The sequence below is a fragment of the Triturus cristatus genome, chromosome 2_1 (assembly GCF_964204655.1).
Source record: "Triturus cristatus chromosome 2_1, aTriCri1.1, whole genome shotgun sequence".
NCBI classification, from domain to species: domain Eukaryota; kingdom Metazoa; phylum Chordata; class Amphibia; order Caudata; family Salamandridae; genus Triturus; species Triturus cristatus.
In genome coordinates this window covers 467,943,496-467,966,651 of record NC_140581.1, presented here as the reverse complement: position 1 = coordinate 467,966,651, position 23,156 = coordinate 467,943,496, and the positions used below count along the sequence as shown (strand labels likewise).

The 23,156-nt window shown below is 45.1% G+C and overlaps 1 protein-coding gene across 3 annotated transcripts in view; it reads right to left on the bottom strand.

Moving 5' to 3' along the window:
- POC5 (POC5 centriolar protein) overlaps positions 1–23,156 on the bottom strand; it is a 373,162-nt gene that overhangs the window by 257,946 nt on the left and 92,060 nt on the right. For all 3 annotated transcript variants that reach the window (XM_085632288.1, XM_085632289.1, XM_085632290.1), the window contains 2 exons: positions 16,868–17,012; positions 11,250–11,354 (listed from right to left, as the gene is read on the bottom strand). In XM_085632288.1, the coding sequence (XP_085488414.1) occupies positions 11,250–11,354; positions 16,868–17,012 (250 nt within the window). The remainder of the gene's footprint in view (positions 1–11,249; positions 11,355–16,867; positions 17,013–23,156) is intronic.

Below are 23,156 nucleotides of genomic sequence, written 5' to 3'. Positions count from 1 at the left end.
ACTCTCCTTGCCCAATCTGGAACCCCTAGGATGGCCTCGGCCTCAGACGTTCCTGTATTTCCTTCCGAACTTGGGGCAGCACAGGCAGCGGCTGAAAGGAATATAGAAGCCCTGTGCTCCACTATATCTGGACTGAATCTCCCAGGGAGAGACTTCTTGGCAAATGTTTTGACACTGTGCGCTCCCAGCAGTGTAGAAAACATATAGCCGTGGTCCTTCTCATTGCTCGAAGATGCCCTGTGCCAGCTTTGGATGAAACCAATATTCATGGTTTGCCAGGCGCCATAGGCTGAGTTACTCCGCCCTCGCATCTAAAGACCCCAGCCAGATGGATCACAAAAAGGGAAATTTCCTGATGCTCCAGCCACCTCCAGAGATGAGGCACAGGTTCCAGGCTTTCAGTACTAGACAAATGGCATGTAACTGCAACAGGGTAATGTGGAGACAGGTCTCTGCCAGAGACCAGAGTCCTCTGATCCCCACCAGTTTCAGGTGACCTCTCCATCCTAACAATAATGTATCATCACCACTGTCAGCTCTAGGTGGTGCAGGGAGAGGGGAGGCAGTCTGCTGCAGGTCTCGTGCAGTCTCCTCCGAAACATGGATAGAATCTGTTAGGCTCCCCTAGTGCTGGGCCCACCAAGACTTCAGGTTCATAGCTCAAATATGTCACCTTGCATAGTCCACGAGCAGGTGGCCAAGAGCAAGTGTCACTGAGGCTGAAACACTGGGATTAAAGCCCGGATGTCCTGGACCTGTGACGGAGGGAGGCCAAAAACTGCACCGTATCCAGGATGGCTCCAATTAAAGGGAGCCTCTGAAAAGGTGCCGGGCATGACTTCAGCATGTTGATAGTAAACCCAATAATGTCAGGAGGTTCGCAGTCATCTGGGCTAGAGGTTGTCTATGACTTACTGTGGGAAGACTGCCTTCAACAGTCAGTTGTTGAGGTAGAGAAATGTGCAATCCCCAACCTCAGAGGGTGTGCTGCGACCACCACCAACACTTCTGAACACCTAAGTGGCACTGACTGGTAAGACCGAAGGGGAGGATAGCACACTAAAAATGATCCTGGCCCACCTTGCACCTCAAGTAGATTCTGTGGGAATGCAGAACCGGTACATGAAAGTAGGAGTCCTGCAGGTCCCGAGCTTGTCCTTCCATAAAAAGGTGTTCAAAGGGTGGAGATGCATCCATCATTCTTCAGCAAAAGTAAATAGCAGGAGTAACAAACAGTTCCTATTTCCAGGGACTGAACGTTCACTTTCTGGACAAGTGAATAGGGCTACTCCTAGAGACATAGAGACACTGATATGGGTGGAAGATTCGAAGCCTCTAAAGCAATGGCAGAGCAGTGCCCCATTGGACATGTTCAAGGACGCACCTGTCAAATGTATATTTTGCCAACCTTGGAGGAAATGCCTTCTCCTTCCTCCCACAGGTTAGTCTTGTGCCACTAAGGCCAAACTAAAGCGACTTGGAAGCAAATGTTAAAAGGGGCAGGGGTATGGGAAGTGTGCTGCCCTTGGTGGCTTGAATATTGTCTGCTTGCTACTTGCCCTGACATGACTGGGATGCTTGTTGCAGTGGAGGTTGCTTTTAGCATTGCCGGTATGCCAAACGTCTGAAGTATTCTCTGAAGAAGCTAAACAGTTGAGGGTACTTTCTCGCAAGGGTAGAAAGGCTTAAGGAAGTCACTGTGGCCCAGCTTCCTTTGACCCATTCCAATGCTGAATCCGCATTCTTGCCAAACAAGTGAGATCGTCAAAAAGGCCTGCACATCACCAGTGACGCCTGTGAATTTCATGAACGCGTCCATAATGCACAACGCTAGTGGTAACTGCTCTGCCAAAGCAGTAATTAGAGTCTAGTCCAGAACGGATAATGTATTTTGTGGAATCTGACCATCCTGGATGATTTGACCCAGGTTGGCTCCAAATTCCTTGGGGACTGCTTGTAAGATCTCGCCACCCATGTTCCTTAAAGCATGGAAGAAAACAAGTTACTTACCTGTAACTACAGTTATCCAGTATTGGTATCTTTCATAGATTCACATGCCTGAATCATTCCCCGTCGCCGAGGCGGGAGTCCCCGGTAAATAAAAAAGTAGTGCCAAAATGCTAGTAGTAGTAGTAGGCCCAAAGAAAAGGCCAAAAGCCTGTATCTTAGCAGCCTATCTACCTCATTATGCAAAAAGAACCAAGAATTTGGTAACAACCAATCAGACACCAGCACCCTTCTAGAACCCTCTCAGCAGAGCCAGTTCTCCTCAGATTTTCGTAGCACAAGTGGGAAGTGAACGTCCCAAATTATATAGAACTGACTCTACGGGGAGGAGGGTGGGTGCATGTGAATCTATGAAAGATACCAATACTGGATAACTGTAGTTACAGGTAAGTAACTTGTTTTCTTATCCAGTATTGGGGTATCTTTCATAGATTCACATGCCTGAATCAGAATAGCGAGCAGTATACCAAGTATACAGTCGTTTGCGGATGGCGGGAGACTAGTGCTGATACTCCCCAATTGCATCCACAGCTTGTTAACAAGAGGTATAAGAAAAGATCTTAAAATTCGAAATATGCAATCTATAAAGAGAAAAGCATGTAAACATGAAAGCAAATCATCATTGTAACACATTGCATTGTTATACTAAAGATATCAACATCTTACATATTAAAATATGAAAAAAGGGTACCTGAAGGTATCTCAAAGAAACAGATGTCGTAGTACAGCTTGCCCAACTGCTACATCATCACGATGCGTAGATAGGAGGCAGTAATGTCTGGTAAAAGTGTGGACATTTTTCCATGTCGCAGCACGGCAGATATTTTCTAGAGTCACACCAGCAAACAATGCTGTAGACGCTGCTACTGTCCTCGTGGAATGGGCCTTGGGTTTCCTCAACAAAGGCCTGTGAGCTTTGTCATGGCAGAAAAGTATTGTAGATGCTATCCATCTGGCAATGGTGGATTTTGTAACCGCCTTTCCCAGAGTAGTTTGGCCATAAGCCACGAATAATTGATCGGACCTTCTAAGGTTTTTTGTTTTCAGAAGATAGAATTTAAGACATCTCCTGATATCGAGAGAATGTAAGGCTCGTTCCACTGGGGTGGATGGATTAGGAAAGAAAGTTTTTAACGTCACTGGTTCATTAGGATGAAACTGTGAAGGCACCTTAGGGATAAACGTTGGATTAGTTCGGAGGTGCACGTAGTCTTGAGTGAAGTGTAGAAAAGGTTCCTTTACAGTAAAACGCCTGAATTTCACTCACTCGTCGAGCTGATGTTAAAGCCAGAAGTAAAGCAACCTTCCATGTAAGGAATTTTAGGTCAGCCTTGTGGATGGGCTCGAATGGATGCTTCATTAATTGCATTAAGACTGTGTTGAGTTCCCATTCCGGTGGCGGAAGTCTGACCGGAGGAAACTCTCGGAATAGCCCTTTCATAAACTGTTTAATTAAAGAGGATGAACAAAGAGAAGGGCCATGAGCACCCCTTCTGAATCTGGAAAGTGCAGCTAAGTGGACCTTGACTGAAGGGAAAGAAAGTCCAGATCTTGCCAGGTGTAACAAGTAAGGAAGGATCTTTTCTGCAGGATCGTCCACCGGGTGCACCTGGTTTGCTTCACACCAGCAGCAAAACCGTTTCCATTTTAGACGCTAAGTTTTTATCGTGCTCTGAGCTCGTGATTTTGTTAATATATCCCTACAGTCTTGAGGTATATCCAGGTCCTTAAACTCTAAGAAGTCAGGAGCCATGCGTGTAAATGTAGGGACTGAGGGTCCGGTTGGAGAACCTGACCTCTGTTCCTTGACAGCATTGTGGGCGTCGGGCGAAGACGGATTGGCTGGTCCTGTGATAGCAATAGGAGCTCCTGAAACCAGTATTGGCGTGGCCATCTGGGTGCAATCAAGATGAGACGACAGCCCTCCAACTTCATCTTGCGTATGACCCTCGGTATCAGGGGTATCGGGGGGGAAAAGCGTAAGCACAAATCCCTGACCATCGCATGGACAGGGCATTCCCCCTTGAGCCCTGTTGAGGGTATCTGCTGGCATAGAAGCGGCATTTCTTGTTCTCCTTCGTGGCGAACAAATCCAGCGGTGGTGTTCCCCAAGCTCTGAATATTCTGACAATCTGATTGGGATCTGCTGAGCGTGTCCGCTAATGTATTGCAGAGACCTCTGACATGTTCTGCTCTGAGGGTTATGTTGTGGAGTGTGACCCATTCCCACAACTCCTGAGCTTCCGTGGACAAAGTTGCTGATCTTGTTCCTCCTTGTTTGTTCACGTAGAACATGCTGGTGGTATTGTCGGTTTGAATCAGAACCGAAGAACCTGCAATCCTTGGAAGGAAAGCTTGCAGAGACCGGAAAATTGCTCACAATTCCAGACTGTTGATGTGTTTGTTTTTGTACTCTGGGGACCACTTCCCCTGTATCTGTAAATCTTGGAGATGACCTCCCCATCCTTCCATGGAAGCATCAGTAGTGAGGACAAAGTCTGGAATCTTCTGAATGAAAGTAAGCCCTTCTGATAAGTTGGGAATATGGGACCACCAACGTAGAGCGCTCTTCATGCCTGAAGTGACTCTGATGATGTCGTCGAAGGAGCCCATCACCTGCTGCCACTGAAGGTGTAACTCCTCCTGCAAGGGTCACATGCGGAGCCGCACCAGAGGAACGAGGTGTATTGCAGAGGAGCACATCCCTAGGAGCGACGCGAACATCCGGACAGAAACTGACTTTCTTTTGGAAATTCGGATTGCTAAGTTTTGAAGACGAACCTGCCGTTCGTGAGATAAGAATGCCTTGCAGCGGACGGTATCTAACAGCGCGCCCATAAAAGGAAGGATCTGCCTTGGTTGTAATTGAGATTTGCTCCTGTTGAGAATGGAACAGACGAAGAGATGTTGTCACGGCAGTCTTGACTGATCTTTCCGAAGGACCCTTTATTAACCAGTCGTCTAAATACGGAAAGACTTGGATTCCTTGGGAGCGCAACACTGCTGCCACTGGAGCTAGGCACTTCGTAAAGATCCTTGGGGCAGATTTTAACCCAAACGGGAGCACCTTGAACTGGTGATGGGCGCCAGCCACTGTGAAGTGAAGATACTTGCGATGCTTCGGATGTATTGGGATGTGAAAGTATGCGTCTTCCATATCTAAGGAAGCTAGAAAATCTCCCTCGTTGAGGCAACCTAGAATTTCTGCCAGAGTGACCATGCGAAATCCCTGCTTCTTGAGGAATCTGTTCAGATTGCGAAGGTCTAAGATTGGGCGCCACTCCCCTGATTTCTTCTTGATGAGAAAAAAGCAGGAATAGAAACCTGTCCCCTTTTGAAGCGCAGGAACCTTCTCGATTGCGTTCTTGAGGAGCATCGTTAAAGCTTCTTTGAATAGTGAAGACGAGGGGGAGGGGGTCCCTTGGGTGGTTTGTTGGGTGGTTTGGTGACAAACTCTAAGGTATGACCGTTGTGAACCAGGTCCAGAACCCACTGGTCCGACGTAATTTCTTGCCACTTGGTCGCAAAAGTTGAAATTTTTGCACCCACAGGGAGGGGAAAAGGAGTGGAAGGCGCCCTGCAGAAATCATTGCTTCCGTGAGGTGTCTCTTCCCTGATTCTGCGATCTTTTTCGTCCGCCTTGACGAGAGAAACCAGATGTATTGGTCTGTCTGTAGGAAGACTGATATGATTGCCCATACTGAGGCTGGTACCTATTTTGTTGGGTATGATAACTTCCTCTGGATGAAAATCCACGGCCCCTTGCTCCTCTGAAGGTACCTCTTTTGTATTGCAAGGAGCCCAACGATCTTGCAGTATCAGTATCCGTTTTAATTGCTTGGAGTGCGTCATCTATGTGTTTTCCAAACAATGATTCGCCATCATAGGCCATGTCCAATATTTTTGTCTGGACTTCTGGTCTGAACGTGGTAGCTTTCAGCCAACCCTGGCGCCTAAGAACCGCAGCCCCAGCCAACTGGCGAAAGTTAGTATTCGCAATATCCAGTGCGCAGTCGATAGTCTCTGAGGCTGCACGCTCACCCTCCAACAAAATCCTTCGAGCATCTTGCCTGTTATCCTCTGGGATGAGGTCGATAAAGCTTGCCATTTCTGACCACATCTGGCGGTCATAACGCCCTATTATCGCTAGGGAGTTGGCTGCCCTGATGGAAGCAGCTGCCATAGTTGAAACATTTTTCCCAATTAGATCCAGTCGGCGTCCTTCCCTATCCGGTGGTGTAGTGACCGGTGCTGCCGGATTCTTAGACTTTTGTTGGGCTGCCTGAGATATAACCGAGTCTGGACGCGGTTGGCCAATGAGACAAGAGGGACTGTCGGCTGGAGCACGGTATTTTTTGTCAATCCGTGGAAGCACCGCTGGCACTGATGCCGGGTTTTTCATGATTTTAACCCCTTCTTTCCAAATATAATCAATGATAGGGATAGCTCTCGTAACCTTTCTTGACTCTTCTTTAAAGTCATGCAGAAAACAGTCAGACTGCTCAATGGTGACCGGCAAGTTGAACCTGGTCGCAGCTCGCTGCATAAGGTTATGGAACCCCCCTATATCTTCTGGAGGCGAATCAGATGGTAGAGGGGTAGGTGGCGAAGGCATAGGGATTATATATGAATCCCAAGGGTCTGCTGGGTCTGGCAGCTCGCCCTCTTCGTATTCCTCCTCCGAGGTTGTATCTTGATGCGGGTCCTGTGGAGGATCAGGCAGTTGAGGCATTGGGGCTGGACCCTCAGGCAGAGGCAATGGGTCCGGCTGCGGCGCAGTCTGTGGAACCTGTGGAACGGTTGGCTGCGGTGGAAAACGCTGCTTATAATCTGCAAGCATGGCTTGTAGGTCTTGTATTAAAGTAGGAGGCAGATGTGACATCTCGTTCCTACGAGGTTGTGTGTAGCAGGGTCTATGATGCGGAACAACTATGTCTTCCTGATAGTAATGCCCTTGATAATTGTCATCTTCCTCATCATCATCGTCCTCCTGACATTTGATGTGCAGTTCCGAAGGATGGCGAGCAATCCCAAAGGGCCCTTCGTCCTCGTTGTCCACATAATCATCATCGTCACACTGAGATGCGAGGGAGTAAGCGGTGAAATGTCCTGCCTTTGAAAAGACTTTAGTTGAAAAGTCCTGGTGGAAACTGGAGTAGAGGTCATCGTCGACGAGGTCATCGTCGACGGGACTGTGGTAGACGGGATCGTCGACGGTGCCATCGTCGTCGCCGGAGCCGTCGTCGACGGGCTCAACGTCGACGGAGCCGTCGTCGACGGGCTCGACGTCGACGGGGTCTTCGTCGACGGGCTCGACGTCGATGGAATCTTCGTCGACGAGCTCTTCGTCGACGGGCTCGACGTCGACGGGGTCTTCGTCGATGGAATCTTCGTCGATGGAATCTTCGTCGATGGAATCTTCGTCGATGGAATCTTCGTCGACGAGCTCGACGTCGACAGGCTTTTCAATGGCGGAATCGTCGACGGCGGTACTGCTGACTTCGTCGACGAGGACTTCGTCGACGACGACACCTCGACGGCGGGCTTCTTTGTGAGGATAGTAATCTTGGTAGACATAATAGGAGAGGTAAGTGCCGTCGTCGTGAAGGTTTGTGTCAATGAAGAAGCAGACGAGGTGACAGAAACTGAAGATTGAGAGTAAGCCAAAGATTTTGAAAGGCTTTTACTCACAGTTTGTGTGCTAGTCTTGACTGTAGAATCCTGAGGAGAGTGCGCATCAGAAGTAGAATGATGCGATTTCTGACGCTTCTTCCCTTCGCTGGAAGAGCTGTCCTGCGATCTAGCTCTCTTGCTAGAAGTAGAGGCTTTGTCATCCTCCTCAGCCGAAGAGGATTTAAGCCACAAAAGCACTCTCGCCTCCCTATCCCTAAGAGTTTTTGTAGGGAAGGTGCGGCAAATCTTGCAATCTTTTGCCTCATGTTTAGGGTAGAGGCAGTAGATGCAGTCTACATGTTGATCATCAACATGGACTCTCTTCTTGGTGCAGGTCCTGCAGGACTTAAACAATGCCTTCTTGTCTGACATGCTGAAGCAAGTTGAAAGAAAACTGAGAGGCACTAAGGGAGACTCCCTTCCACACGACGTGCGGTGAAAATCTGAGGAGAACTGGCTCTGCTGAGAGGGTTCTAGAAGGGTGCTGGTGTCTGTTTGTTACCAAATTCTTGGTTCTTTTTGCATAATGAGGTAGATAGGCTGCTAAGATACAGGCTTTTGGCCTTTTCTTTGGGCCTACTACTACTACTAGCATTTTGGCACTACTTTTTTATTTACCGGGGACTCCCGCCTCGGCGACGGGGAATGATTCAGGCATGTGAATCTATGAAAGATACCCCAATACTGGATAATATCTCTTCAGCAAACAGCTAGTGTTGACTGACTAGACCGCTAGACTGGTCTAGGAAAACATCATTTACCGGATTGCCTCAATCCATTTTAACTTGATAAATGAGGACGTCACAGGAAATTAACTGGGATTCACCCTACTCTAGTAAGCCTGAACTTTCTACTGCAGGATGCTGTGCCAAAAAGAAAGGGTCGCCTGGTGCTGGCCTATGGTGCCTGGCAACCTGCATGTTCACCAGAGGACAGGAGCAAGGTTTAGACCAGATTCCAATAAGAGTATCATTCAGGGCTTCATTAATTGGTAGTAAGGGTTCAGAGAAAAATTGTCCAAACTGCAAAACTTCTGACAATACATTAGTTTCGGATTCCATAGTTGGCAGTCGTGAATCAAATTCCTCTGCTTCCCATCTCATCACCACAGAAAAGGAGGCACTCTTCTGTGGGTGGCCCAGGGAGAGAACACAACCCAGTGCACACACTGGTCTCCTGCAAGTCCAAGTTCAAGCACAAATTGTCGATATCAAAGTATGGAGGAAATGAATCCCCCCCTCATCTACATTATCATGTATAAAGGCTGGTTGACTCAGACTCAGACCTGAAAATTTGTTGGCGCATTGGGCTGTGGCTCCGATGCAAAGGTAGGGTTCTATCTAAATAGGATTTTACTATGACTGGGCACGTCTGTACAACTTCGAGATGTGATCTCGGTCAGGACAGAGACCACTCAGCTCAGAACTGGCCAGGATTATTGGGGAAGGGTCTTGCTATGGTGCTGAATTGCCTGGATTTTGGTGCCAGGTTGGAAGTCAACTCCAGCTTCAAAGTTGACTGAGACGAGTTCAGGGGGCACAGACAGTGCTGGGGGTGGACCAGCCGGCAGAAACCAGACTAGAGGCCTTTGCAATCCTTGGGGCCCAGAGGCTTGCAAAATGGCCTCTTTAAATGCCTAAATCTGTTAAGATGACGCCAATGACCCCAAAAACTAAGGGAGCATAGGTATCAGTTGCGAAATCAGCTCCTAGGTGGGGAAAGGAAGTGAGACAGAGGCACCCTGACATCGATTTGACTTTACAAGCTGAGAGTAGCAGGACTGGGACAAATCCTATTTGGCCTTCTTGCGCTTCTGCTTTGGCTTACTGAAAGACTTGGACTGAAATGAGTGCCTGTAGTGGGAACAGGTCGGCGCCCTCAACTTTGAGCCGGAGGGGGACCTCTGTGAATTCTTTCAGTGTTTGGCGACATACAGCTTCTGTTTTTGAATTGCCTTTAGATTCATAAGGGCACACTACTCTCAGGACTTGAAATTGTGCCCCAAACACCAGATGCACATCTCATTGGGGTCTGTTGTAGAAACTGTTTGCAGAAGCCATTATATGGGTATACTTTGAGGTTTTAGTAAAGAACATTGTTCCCTTGCACACTTAAAAATAATAAAAACAGAATTTCGGGGGGAAAAGTTGACAACTGATATTTGGAAAACGTTGAGAGTGAGATCTAGATCCACTTATGAAGGCGTGGAAAGAAAGGATCAGCCATTGATGCGCAGGGGTGGCGCTTATATTAGGCTCCATAGTCACTTTTGAGGCAGAACTAAGTCAATGCAAAGTCCTATGTGCCCCAACTGCAGGCACTTGGGAGCAATGCTGTTTAAATCTTCTGGATCCAGTCTGCCACCTGGGGATATTCTAAAGAAAGGCATTTGAAGTTAGAGGTATCCATCAAAAAAGTGAATTTCCTCTACATACTCTGAACGACTGCCAAGAGAAGAGAGATACAATGGACTAAGGTGAGTGGTATAAGAAGGGGCGTATAGCATTTTACAGAATCACAGACAGTTTCAAGGATCACTGGGTGGTGAAGAGTAGCCACATGTTTGGTCAAGCCAAAGAAAACGAGAGGTCACTTTGAAAGTAAAGACATTTTCTGAATTTATAACAGGGCAGGAGATTAGAATGCAAGGCTTTATTGGTGTACTAACTAAATAGTACCTCACCCATGTCAAAACATATGTGAAACGCATATAGAATTTTCAAGTCATTCTGTGGATAGACTGAGGACGAAGAAAAATCAGGTCTGGGTGGTAAGACCCTTTCCTTCAGTTTGTCTGCTAGTCATGCAACAGAGTTTTGAAACCCTTATGAGTGAAAAAATATATTAAGGGAGTATCATTTTGGGGATTAAAGTGTTGACCAGTGCACTATGATTTTCCATGGTTCAATATTCATTTACGACAATGCTGAGGCTTTAAGAACATCATTCTCTGAACAGTCTGCCCTGCAACACTGGTGAAACTTGGTTCAAGCAAAGACTTATAACTGCATTCCTTGAGGGCAGATACTGTGTTATTGCTCAAGAGTCAGACTGTCTGGAGAGATGCGGCAATACCCACAATCCATCCAAAGGCTTTTTCACAACTGAACTCAAAACAAAGGGTCCGAGCCTTACCATTAAAAAAATAAACATTTAAATACTTTGAGGGAACCTCAAAAGATGTACATTAACTGTTAATATTTATCATTCATGGAGAGAACATGCCTGTGGGCTCAAGGCGTCCCTCAATTCCTAAATGCAAATCAACGAACGGAAACCTTTTAATGTGCACTCGCTGCAATGAGCACACACTCGGGTTAGCAGAGTGTGGTTCATGTAACGCAGTCATAGCACCACAGAGATTTTGTGACTGGATAGCCATTTCATTAACTGCTGCCCATCATACTCTTTTTTTTAACTGAATTAAAAAAAACATACAACTAAGAAAAAGAAATGGACCAATCAAAGCTCAACAAGGCGATGTTTGGTAAGCATTCATAGCATCTTGCAATCAGATGTAGTTGTAGTGTTACCACTTTCAAATGTATGAACCACAATCAAACTAGTACCTTCCACAACATGTAGAGCTGTGGGACTTTGTCGACTGGAACTAGCTGGAGTTTCTGGATTGGTTCCTGAATCTCGGAGCTCCTTTTCTAATTGCAGATTTCTTCCTGTTACATGAACATACAAAAAAAAAAAAAAACATGTTCGAAGTGACTTCAGAAAACAATAACCGCATCTAGCCTTTCATTCCCCAAAAGGAAGGGTGCATGGCTAGTAAGGGGACAAAGAAGGGAGCAGCAAAGTGAAAAGGCTAGACAAGCGAGGGACAGACAGACTTCACAAATTACATGATCATGACACCTCAAATTACATCATTGATGACACCACTGATTACATCATCCGATGTGTGACAGTTTAATTTATACTTTGCATACTGGTAGGTAAGTATCATCCTACTTTTCTACCTAATTTCATCCAGTCGTTTTTCTGCTAATGAGCTGAAGTGTTTACATTTCGACATGCTTATGCTCCTAACGGGTCGTAGGTGTGTAGATGCAGTTAGGTCCTTATAAATGTTTGCAACACTGTTTAGAGATGATGGCTAATGACTTTCTAGAAAACAGAACACAAGTAGTTTGGTGTTAGAAAAAGTTTTCAAACAAGGCAAACATTTTATGTAATAAATGCGAAGTCTTCTAAGCAGCCTTGTGTATTTTAAAGGAATCATATCCCCATGACAATTTTGACATAGGACAGGAAGACTATATGTGCTCGCTGCTTATCCAAGAAGATCTGCCTGATTAGCCACACCAGGTGGTCCATCTGTGCAGTTTTTAACAGTACGCGGCAGACAGTATGACTTTTTGTACCTTCATGCTTTCTCTATTTACAAGGATTTGTCTCCTATTGGAAAGGTTTCTTTTATAATTGTTTCATTTGTCATGCCAGTTCGGCTGTCTGCATGTAGTTTAACATAGGATAAATGACTTTACAGTACCTATTTTTATACATTTTTGCAGTTCATTTCTTATGATAGACTGTAAAGAGTTTGGGACAGGCTAAAATTGTCCATAGTAGAGTTTGGATTATGTAACAGAATTTCATTATTTGGAAAAAAAAAAAAGGTTTTTTACTAAACAGTTGTATACACATTAAAGACTGAATGCAGTAGGGGTTACCTATGTATGTGTAGTTTACTTTCAACATGAGTTTTGCTTTGCATGATGTGCATGTTTAAGACAATGTTGAACCTAAGCAAAAGTTGATTCAAATAGGTGGGTTGTGTGAATCTACTATAAATTTTGGTTTAAATTACTGTGCGCTATTTGTACTTATTTTCATACCTTAAATATTGTATAGCTTTTAAGTGTGCAATGAGGTCATAGAACAGGTCATGAGACTTGTAATGTGAGGTCATAAGCAGTGCATGGCAGGGGACGCTAATTTCAGTTATCACTGATAATTATTAAATGCTAATTTTCTGAGTTATGTTGTCGCTAAACTTTTCACCTAACTGTTTTTTTCAGTAAATTTGTTTCTTTTTTAATACAAACTCGGATTTTATCACCATTCCCAACCATAACGTCACTTTCAACTTTACTACAAAATTTAACATCAACTGTATGAGAGTGTGGAAGGGAACTGGCCGCTCCACTGAGACTTCTCTTGCATGACTAATGTGTGTAGTAGTGTGTAGGGCGAGACTAGCCTCTCCTTTGAGACCTCTCTTGCATGATGAGTGTATGTACTAATGTCTGTAGAGGGACTAACCTCTCCGCTAAAACCTCTTTTGGATGACGTGTGTGTGCAGTAGAGCGTAAAGTGCTAAAGGCCTGTGCGCTGACACCTCTCGGATGACGGTTGTATGAAGTAGGGTGTGGGAAAGGAATGGCCTCTCCACTGAGCCCTATCTTGGATGAAGGGTGTGCGCAATAGGATGATGGGGAGGGACTAGCCTCTCCGCTGAGATCTCGGTTTCGTAAGACGGGTGTGCATAGTAGGGTATGGGGAGGAACTGGTTTCTCTGCTGACAACTCTTGGATGACAGGTGTGCATAGTAGGGTGTGGGGAGGAACCTGCCTCTCCATTGAGACCTCTCTCCTGAATAACGGCGTGTGTGTAGTAGGGTGTGGAGCGGAACTAGCCTCTTCGCTGAGACCTCTCCCTTGGATGACTGGGGTGTAGTATGGTGTGGGGAGGGATTAGCCTATCCACGGAGACCTCCGATTTGGATGATAGGTGTGCATAGAAGGTAGGGTATGAGGAGGGCCTGGTCTCTCTGCTGAGATTCCTCTCTTGGATGATGGATTTATGTAGTAGGGTGCAGGGAGTGACTGGCATCTCCACTTACACTCCTCTCTAGGTTGACAGGTATGCATAGGTGTGGGTAGATAGAGTTCCTACCCCTTTCAGTTTTTGACAATTCCGCAACAGTTCCAGAGTATTGCACGATTTTTAAAAATTTAATTTACAGTTTGCTTCATCACAGTACTTATCCTTTATAGAACTCCTCAATTATTAGACAGACAGGATGTCTTTATCCTGCCCATTAATGTAGGTTTTTAAAATAATTTTCACAGCACATGCAAAATTTTTACAATCTCCAGTAATGGCGGCCATTTTATTTCTGTTTATCCTAAAGCCAATCAGAGCGCCCGCTCCTGTGGGACTCATAGGAGCCCTTCGCTTCTGCAGGAGCAAGTTGGCTGATGGGAAAAAGGGCCTCTCGACCAATCAGATGGCTTTTCTATTTCTGAAGTTGTGCAGCCACAGGACTCTCACAAGACTATTGCGAACCCAAACATCAAGATATACAAATATTTTGTCCTTAATATCTCAAAAGCTACTTAACAGATTTACGCGAAATCACAAAAAGCACACCACCTTGACCAAGATCTAGCTTCCTGTCAAATTTGATTTCATTCCATTCAGCAGTTTTCACGATATTGCTTTCCAAAAATGTCTGTGGAAAATGCATGGGGATTTTATGTTTTGAGACACAACTTTTTCCTTGTGCCCAGCTTGACACATCACCCCCAAAACATCCCAGGATGGACCAGAGATGGGTGAACTTTGTTTGGGGTTAAGTTTTGTGAAGACTCACCAAATGGTGTCAATGTTTTTAGCAAACTAAAAAAACTCCCTTCCTAAGGAAAAGCAGATCTAACTATAGGTCCAGTGGCGAGGGAGTGCTTGAGGGAGTAGAGTAGGTCAGAGATTGGTCTTTGAAGCCTGCTTCATCTCTTATACCCACCCCTTCCTGCAGAATTCCCAAAGTGGTCAATCTTCAAAGCCCATTCTCTCCAGATCTCGCTGACATACTCAACTCCTCCAACCCCCTCAAGCCACTGCTTATAAAGATAAAGTGCTTCATCAAACCTCTCTCTGGGATGCTCTTGTATCCCTCCTTCCAATTGTCATTGCCCCTTCACTAAAGGCATCTTTCCAGAAGCTTTCACGACGGAACATATCAGACACTAGACTCTAATGACCTTACTAGCTACAGGATCATGAAAAAGCAGGCTATTTTCATCTACAATATCACATCAATGCTAACCATCTCCTGAACAACTACCAGTCTGGCTTCATTTCACATTGCAGTACAGAGACCTCTCTTTATACATCGCAGACTCTGACCACATATGAAGATGATCCCTGCCATCTGATATTGCTGAACCTCTTAGCTGCCTTCGACACAGTTAACCATCCCAGCCTCATTTGGACCCGGGAGTCTCAAATAGGATTAACATGCAATCTTCTTAACTTCCATTAACAATACTTTGTTCAATAAGAACATCCAGGTCACAAAAGATCCTTCTTACCTGTTAAATTCTCCAGGATTCCATATTGTCTCTGGTCATCGTCAAACTTTACGTGAAGCTGCTTGGTGCTCTTCCCACAGAGAACAGCATCAAGATTCACCAATATGGTGATGATACAAGACTCTAAAAAGTCTTCTCTGCTTCATAAATCGAACACCTCAAACAGTGCCTGCACATCATGCAGACCTGGATGCCCAGTACCTACCTGAAGCTCAACCCAACTAAGACAGAATTCCAGTTATTTGCCAACAACAAACAAGATGCAGTACAAACCTGGCTAAATGACATGAACTTTGATGGGTTCAAATCCCAACTTTTACCAACCTCACCCTCAAGGAACACATTGCCAAACACAACAAAGATGGCCTGGTACCAGCTCTATTTTTTTCCTTTCTTAAAGGAGATTAAACCGTTTATTCTAGAAAGTAACCTCAGAACTGTTGTTCCACCCTTCATACTCTTGCATCTGGATGGTGGTAACACCCTGCTACATGGCTGTAAGCCTATTTCATCTAAGCATCTAGGTTCTGGAACAACACTTCCGTATCCATCAGAATCTCTCCAACTCTGCTCAAATTTAGAAAAGAGATGAAGACTCATCTCTTTAAAGAGCACTATATCACAGTGCACAGTCTACCACCCAGCTTCCCATCTTATTACAAGTTGACTTTTTGCTTGTCATTGACAATCTCCAGCGGTCCACCGTCTTCTGGTGAGGTTTGCGCTACAGAACACCATATATAAACAAGATGGATGTCACCTAGCGTATTTATCCACTCCCCGGCCTGGACCTATACATTTATGAACTTAGCACCAGATTCAAGTTCCTCCCATCCCAAATAATATTTTTCTGCTTGCACCTTTCTGCATTTTTCCAAGATAGTATTAAAGAAAGCTAACATATTTACATTTGGGCCATACGTGTTTTAGGATAGTAATGTGTTCATCTAACACGGATCCCACCAGCAATATAAACCTCCACTCCGGTTTGATAGGCTTCTATTTGAACATGGGCCCTAGTGATTTTTTGATGCAAACCCTTCTCGAAAATGATATGTGCAGCAAAATATCTATTCAATCCACATTTTTCCCCAAACTGTACTGGCCTGCCGTGATTTAAATGCGTCTCCTTGTATGACCAGGTAAACCTTGTGTCTAGAATAGTCTTCTGAGAATTATAGAACAGCCAAATCTTATTAATACGTCGCCTTGTCTCCTACCATTTGTGTTGTACAAGCTAAAACAACAACGTTTAAATACAAAACAAATGCAGGAAAAATATGATCAATCAGAGAGAAAGCACTTACAACCTGACAGACACTCAATCAGCAATCCTGGAGATATGACTGCAAAGCAAGAGGTACATAAAGCTGCAAAGCTACGTAATGGGTTCAGATAATAAACAAAGCAAGACAAGGAAAGTCCAAGATTTTGTTTCATACCCAAGGGAAACATGCTTCATTCTTAAAGCAATAGAATTGTGATAACAGTTCGAACACTACAATACAGAAAGAATCTTGCAACTGTAGAGAAGAATAGGAATAACAAATATCAACCTGGGCTAGACAAATGTTTATGTAATATTAACAGAATGCCAAGCTGGAATTGTTAGAGAAATGTGCTATCAGTCATTGAATCCATGCAAGGCTAAATTTTACATTAGGCGTCAGGCAAATGCTAGTATTATGGTTATCCTACAGTGATCAGTCTTTAAAAAGCGTTGCGTTTGTGTCGTATGTGGATACAACAAAAATACATGCTTTAAAATGTTTTGCTTTTTTGTGAAATAATTCGAACATCAATTAGCAGACAAATTGAAAAGTATAAAGAAAACAAAACCATACATCATTTGACAGTACCTGAACCTTGGTGGCAAACATCACTTAAAACATTTGAAAATCTGCCATCAGCTGTCAACTGAAGGGGCGGCTGAGGCTGCCCCAGGACATTCGGTTCAAACTTTGGGGTCACAACAGCATAGCGAAGAAGGTCTTCATATTCATCCTGTCAAAAACAGAAAGAATGTTTTGTGAACTCTGAACACAAGACGGCGGGCGAGATCCAAGGGGAAACAGAAAACACAAATGCAATCTAGAAAATACAAAATGTAATCAGTGTCCTATCTTTACATTTCGATGACTCGGTACATTGTAATCAGTGTCCTATCTTTACATTTAGATGAATCGGTACATTGCAATCAGTGTCCTATCTTTACATTTAGATGAATCGGTACATTGCAATCTGTGTCCTATCTTTACATTTAGATGACTCGGTACATTGCAATCAGTGTCCTAGCTTTACATTTAGATGAATCGGTACATTGCAATCAGTGTCCTATCTTTACATTTAGATGAAATGGTACACTGTAATCAGTGTCCTAGATAAATTGGTAGATTCACTCTTCATTTCGTACCATAGGTTCTTAAACTGCAAACCGAAACATATTTCAACGTTTTTTGCTACCACCTGCTCCAGGCTACATACAAGTAAGCCCTTATGCAAAGCAGGGACAATTATTCACTGAAAAAGGATTCTCTTCGATGGTATACTTTGGTTTTGGACAGCAAAGAAGGTGGCAGGACAGAGACTTTGCAAAATCCAGCCCAGCATTAACCCCTTTCATTACTAATGGCTTTTGAACACCTGTATGCCAGAGATTTTTTTAAAGTCTGTTTATTTATTTTTTTAATAGATTTTTTTTTTTTTTTAAAGCAACGGTTTATTTGAAAAAGACCTACTGTCAGCATACCAGAAAGCACAACGAGTTTAAAGCTTTGGCTTTGTCATTCATTTGCTTGCTTCCTATTCAATTAATTGCTGGGTCTATCTTGTTTTGCCCCTTCCCTGGAGTACAGTCTCATTACTTGGGTCCTTCCACTGCTCACTTTCATGGGCTAATTTTTAGGTCTCGCCTGACCCAGCGCATGCGCTGGTCTGGCGAGACTTATTGAGAGGGCTCCAAAAAGTGCTACCAGGCCAGCCTAGAGCTACAGTGCATGGGCGCGGGCGCGCGCGCCTCGCTTGACCGAGATTACTTTCACTTTTGCGTCCGCAGGGCCGCTTGGCATAGCCAATAGGTCTCGCTTTTGGGACCTTAGAAGTATTTAGTTATGCAACCGTTGCATGGCTAAACACTTATAAGGTCCCAAAAGCGAGACCTATTGGCTATGCCAATACTGGTTTCTTTTTGCTTAAGCACTCACGAGCGTGCAAGTGCTTTCCAGCTGTCTTCCTCATGTGCTTTTCTCTCCCTCCTGCTAAGTGTGCCGTGTTGTGTCTCTCACCCGTCTGCTTTAACTCCCTGCGCTTCACTCAGAGTACTTCTCTCTTCCATCCTGTGCTCCATGTTGCTCTCTCCCGCCTGTGCACTCCTGTGTTCTTGCCCTCTTGTGCTTCACCTTACCACCCACCATGTGTTGCTTTTGCCATCCCTGTCCCACACTCTCCTCAGTTATCCCCAACACCTAGTTTTTTCTATTAATTAGCGATTTTGCCCCTTCGCAAAAAAATCTTAATTTTAATCACCTATCCATGTGGCGTCCGTCATCATGGATACGTAAATAAAAATATTAAAGCAAATTGTGCCCGCGTCATTCTGCTGCCGTGTGCATGCGCTCCGACGTATGTACATGTCGGCGTGAATCGACTGACATCACATTTTATTTTTTTGGGATGCTGCACAGTGCCCTGTTTCTGCAAAGCACTACCAAAAGCAATTGGCAAAGCCATTAGGTCCCAACAAGGATACTTATTGGCTTTGCCAATGCTTCTTCCGTATGTTGCAGTTAGCCAATTCAAACCCTTTGCCTCACTGTGGATAGCCTGACAGACTTTTGGTAAATAAGGGATTTTTATTGGTGCAAACTCTAGTTTATCACTTTGTATGCTAAAGAAAATATAGCAGGCAAAATATTTTACGATTAAAATAAAATTAACAAGACTGTTTTTAATGAAATACTGTTATATCCATTGTTTTATTCATTTTTAGCAGTTTGTCTAATGCTTACTTGCTGCGTCATCGGCGGTGCCCGTCTGTAAGAGCGGGCCCGCCAGGATAACTTGGCGCTCTAGTTGTGGTTGCTAAACCCTATAAAACATGTAATGCTGCGACCGCGCAGCTGGTGAAGTGCTGAAGCTCAAGCTTTGTTTGGTTAGCCTTCAGGGAGACGCACACTTGCACTTTACGATTTCTACAATTCTAAAGACTGTTTTTAAAGAAATACTGTTATATCCATTGTTTTATTCATTTTTAGCAGTTTGTCTAGTGCTTACTTGCTGCGATATCGACTGTGACCGTCTAAGAACGGGCCCGCCAGGAGAGGTTAGCTCTAGTTGTGGTTGCTAAACCCTATAAAACACGATGCTGCGACCGCGCAGCAGGCGCGCCACTGGCGCGCTAAAGGCAAGCCCGTCCGCGCCCAGCGCCAGAACCCCTGCCCGTTTCACGCCGCAAAGTTACACACGTGAAGAACTACTTAGCCTGAACACTGGTGAGTGCCCAAATCCTACTCTATTGATTGACCACGGTATCAATGGCTTCACTAGATGCAATTCTTGTGGCCTGGTTGCTTGGTACCTGTTGAGTAAAAATATAAGTGAGCAGTAAAGCGGACACTGCACCCATGCGCTGGGGAGCTCTTTAAGACCTTTAGCAGACCAGGTCCTAGACGCAGATTACTGTGTTTCGCAACGTCCTATTATAGACCCAATAATGAGGAAACAGATACGAACTAGAATGTATATTACAACTTACAAACCCAGACCTTGTCTTCCTAACCGAGACCTGGGCGAACAACGCTTGTGAACCGGATTGGAATGTGGCCTTACCTGCAGGATACCAGGTAGCCTGTGAGGACAGGGTGGGGGAAAAAGAGGGGGGGGGGGGGGGGAGATAGCCATAGTATAACGGTCTCAGTACATAGTAAGGATCAAACCTGAACCATTAGTTGAAGCTGAAGCGGTGACCTTTAGCATTAAGTATAACACTATGTCCTTCCCGGGGCTCCTTATCTACAGGCCCCAGGGGGGCGGACCTCCATCTGCACATCTCAGACTTTTCTTGAGTCATGGCTAGATATCCGGACTTTTACAATTTTGGGCGATTTTAATTTCCACCTTGAAGCAAATCTTGGAACTGCTACATTGGTGGACAATCTTGCACGATTTGGACTCATTCAGATAGTAGCAGAGCCCACACATACAGCAGGTCACACTCTCGATGGTATATTCAGTAATAAGCAGGACACAGAATTGATGCCTCTGCCGTGGAACGATCATAATGCAATACACTTGAACATAGTAAATCCCACAATTAGCAAAACTCATCGTAATAGACCGCCCATGGTCGAATCCCGCTCGTGGAAAGCTATCCAAAAAAGTTAATTGGAAGCAGTCCTGGCAGAAAACCCCCCCAACATTATGTTGGATTCTAATTCGGCAGCAATTAAATTGGACGACTGGGTTAGGTCTTCAGTTGATCGGCTTTTCCCAGAAGTAACCAAGCAGCCTCAAAGAGATCAAGCATCAGCACCTTGGTATGTAGCCAAGCTTAGGTCTATAAAAGCCAAATGCAGACGTCTTGAGCGACTATGGAGGACAGACTACGGTGAAAATCTTAGAAGGGACTATAATCTAGCCTTGGAGGTATATAAGGCAGCCTTAAAACTTGTTAAAACGTCATATTTTACAACAAACACTGGCGGACAAAAACTTATCGAAGGAGCTTTTTAAAACGGTCACAGCTTTATCAAAGCGTCCGCAGAACGGCCATTTTAAACCTGACCAAAACTTTGTGGATAAGATGGTCTCCTTTTTCCAAATCAAAGTTCAGACAGTGTATAAGGAACTTCAGAAGACAGTATCTACTGCAACTGAAAATAAAGAAGATTCCTTGGAAGACCATCCCACTCACAGCAGTTTGTCAACGTTCTCTATTTTAGGGTCAGAGAAAGTAAAGTATCTGCTACTATTGACAAAGTCAGGTTCGCCCCTGGACCCCTGTCTAGTCTACACATGGTTTCTGGGGAGATTAGTGTTTATGGCTCCCCTCCTAAATGAGGTCATTAGTTCAGGAGTTTATCCACAGTTATGGAAAAAGACCTGTATCAGGCCTATCCTGAAGAAACCTACACTGGACCCCATGGAGGTCAAGCATTACCGCCCAATATCATGCCTCCCACTACCGACCAAAATTCTAGAAAAAAAGCCATTAATCTGGAACTCACCGACTATTTAGATGGCAATCTCCTGCTAGATTCTACCCGACAAGGCTTCAGATCACGACATTCCACGGAGTCTGCCTTGATAATAGCCACAAGAAATCTGAAAACTCATGGATGGGGGGGGAGGAAGAGCTGCCCTCATCCTGCTTGACCTATCAGCAGCATTTGATAACGTTAACCATGCGGTATTGCTGCAGCGGCTGCAGGCAGTAGGAATCAGAGACGGCTCTAACCCTACTATCATCTTACTTGGCATCCAGGGAACAGTTGATCCACTGGGATGGACTTAAGTCGGCAGACTTGTGCCTCCCGTGTGGAGTCCCACAGGGATCAGCTATGTCACCTACACTTTAACATTTATGTCACCCCTCTGGCCAGATTTAATAAAGAGCATGGCTTTACTTTAGTCTCATATGCAGATGATACCCAGATAGTGGTATCGGTTATGTAGAGGGTGGACATTACAGCCGACCGCTTTCGTAACGGTCGTAACCCGTTCGGCGCTCATGACGAGCTGGACTCGTCATGGCACACAGTAGCCGTGTGCTCATGACTAGTCCAGTTCGTCATGACACCCTCCCACGGGGGCGAAGCGCTGGCCCTCCCCCTGTGGGCGGTCGATCTGGGTTTCTTAATCAGGGAAGGCAGGGGGAAGACCATCCCCTGCCTCCCCCGCCACCCCTTCCGCGTCATCAATGACGTCAGCGCGCGAGGCACGCTGACGTTATTGGAGGTTTCCCTTTCATCACCGACGCGCAGGAAGCCATTGGCTTCCTGCGCGTCGGCGAAGAAAGAGGTAAGTTTTGGGGCTGGGGAAGGGGGGGTATTTTTCAAAAGAGACATCGAGGGAAAGGAAAAGGTTTTCTTTTCCCTCTATGCCTCTTTTGTGCATTCCTGCTGCACGATCGTGCAGCAGGAATGCCCACTAGACGCCAGGGATTATTATTTTTTTTGAAAGGGCCATGACTGTACTGTTGGGGGGGGAGCGGCCCCGTAGGCAAGGGTCGCTCCCCCTTTAAGGGGCAATGTATTTATGCTTTGTCTGCCCCCCTGGGGGGGTGCAGACTTTTGTTTATTGTTTTTTAAAAATCGGCCCACTGTCCATGTTACAGAAATGTAGTGGGGGGTGGCCCCTTGGGCAAGGGTCACTCCCCTTTGGGGGCCATTTTTTTTAGGTAGTTTGTTTTGTTTGGGGGAATGGCCCCTTAGGCAAGGGTCACTCCCCTCTTTGGGGGCAATGTATTCAGGCCATGTCTGCCCCCCCCGGGGGGGGGGGGCAGATTTCTTTATAAAAATAAATGCCCACTGGACCACCAGGGAGTGTTTAGTGGGGGGAGGGGGGGGGGCAGATTTCACAATTTTTAGGTCGAGCATTCGAGACCCCTTGTATATACTTTAGTATATACTTATGTGTTTATATGGTTTGTGGGCTTTGGAGATCTGCCCTAGGACTTGTCTGCTTCCGCTTAGGGACTTTTTTTTTCTGATCAACTGACTCTATGCAACTTTCTTGATAGAAAACGACCAGCAGAGGTCAGTAAAATACCAGAATCACTTCAGCATTCTCTAGTTTTCAGTCCATAGAAATGGTCTTCCACGAGCACCCATAGACAATAATATTTTTTTTAAATCTTGTATTTTCAGTGATATGACCACCGAAGGCCCAGATTTTATATTAAAAACAGAGCTTTGGACTATACCATTTCCCGCTGTTCCAATACTTGGCGTGTCATGCAGTTTGGTGCTTGCTTTCCCTCCATGTCAAAGAACAGCAGATATTTCAGGGCGCAGGCTAATGTGCTGCATAGCTAAGTACATATAAGGTCCCAAAGGCGAGACCGATTGCATTGCAAATGCTTGTTTAATGTAGGACCGACTAGGCCACCAGGGAGTTATTTGTGGAGAGTGACCCCTTGGGCAAGTGTCA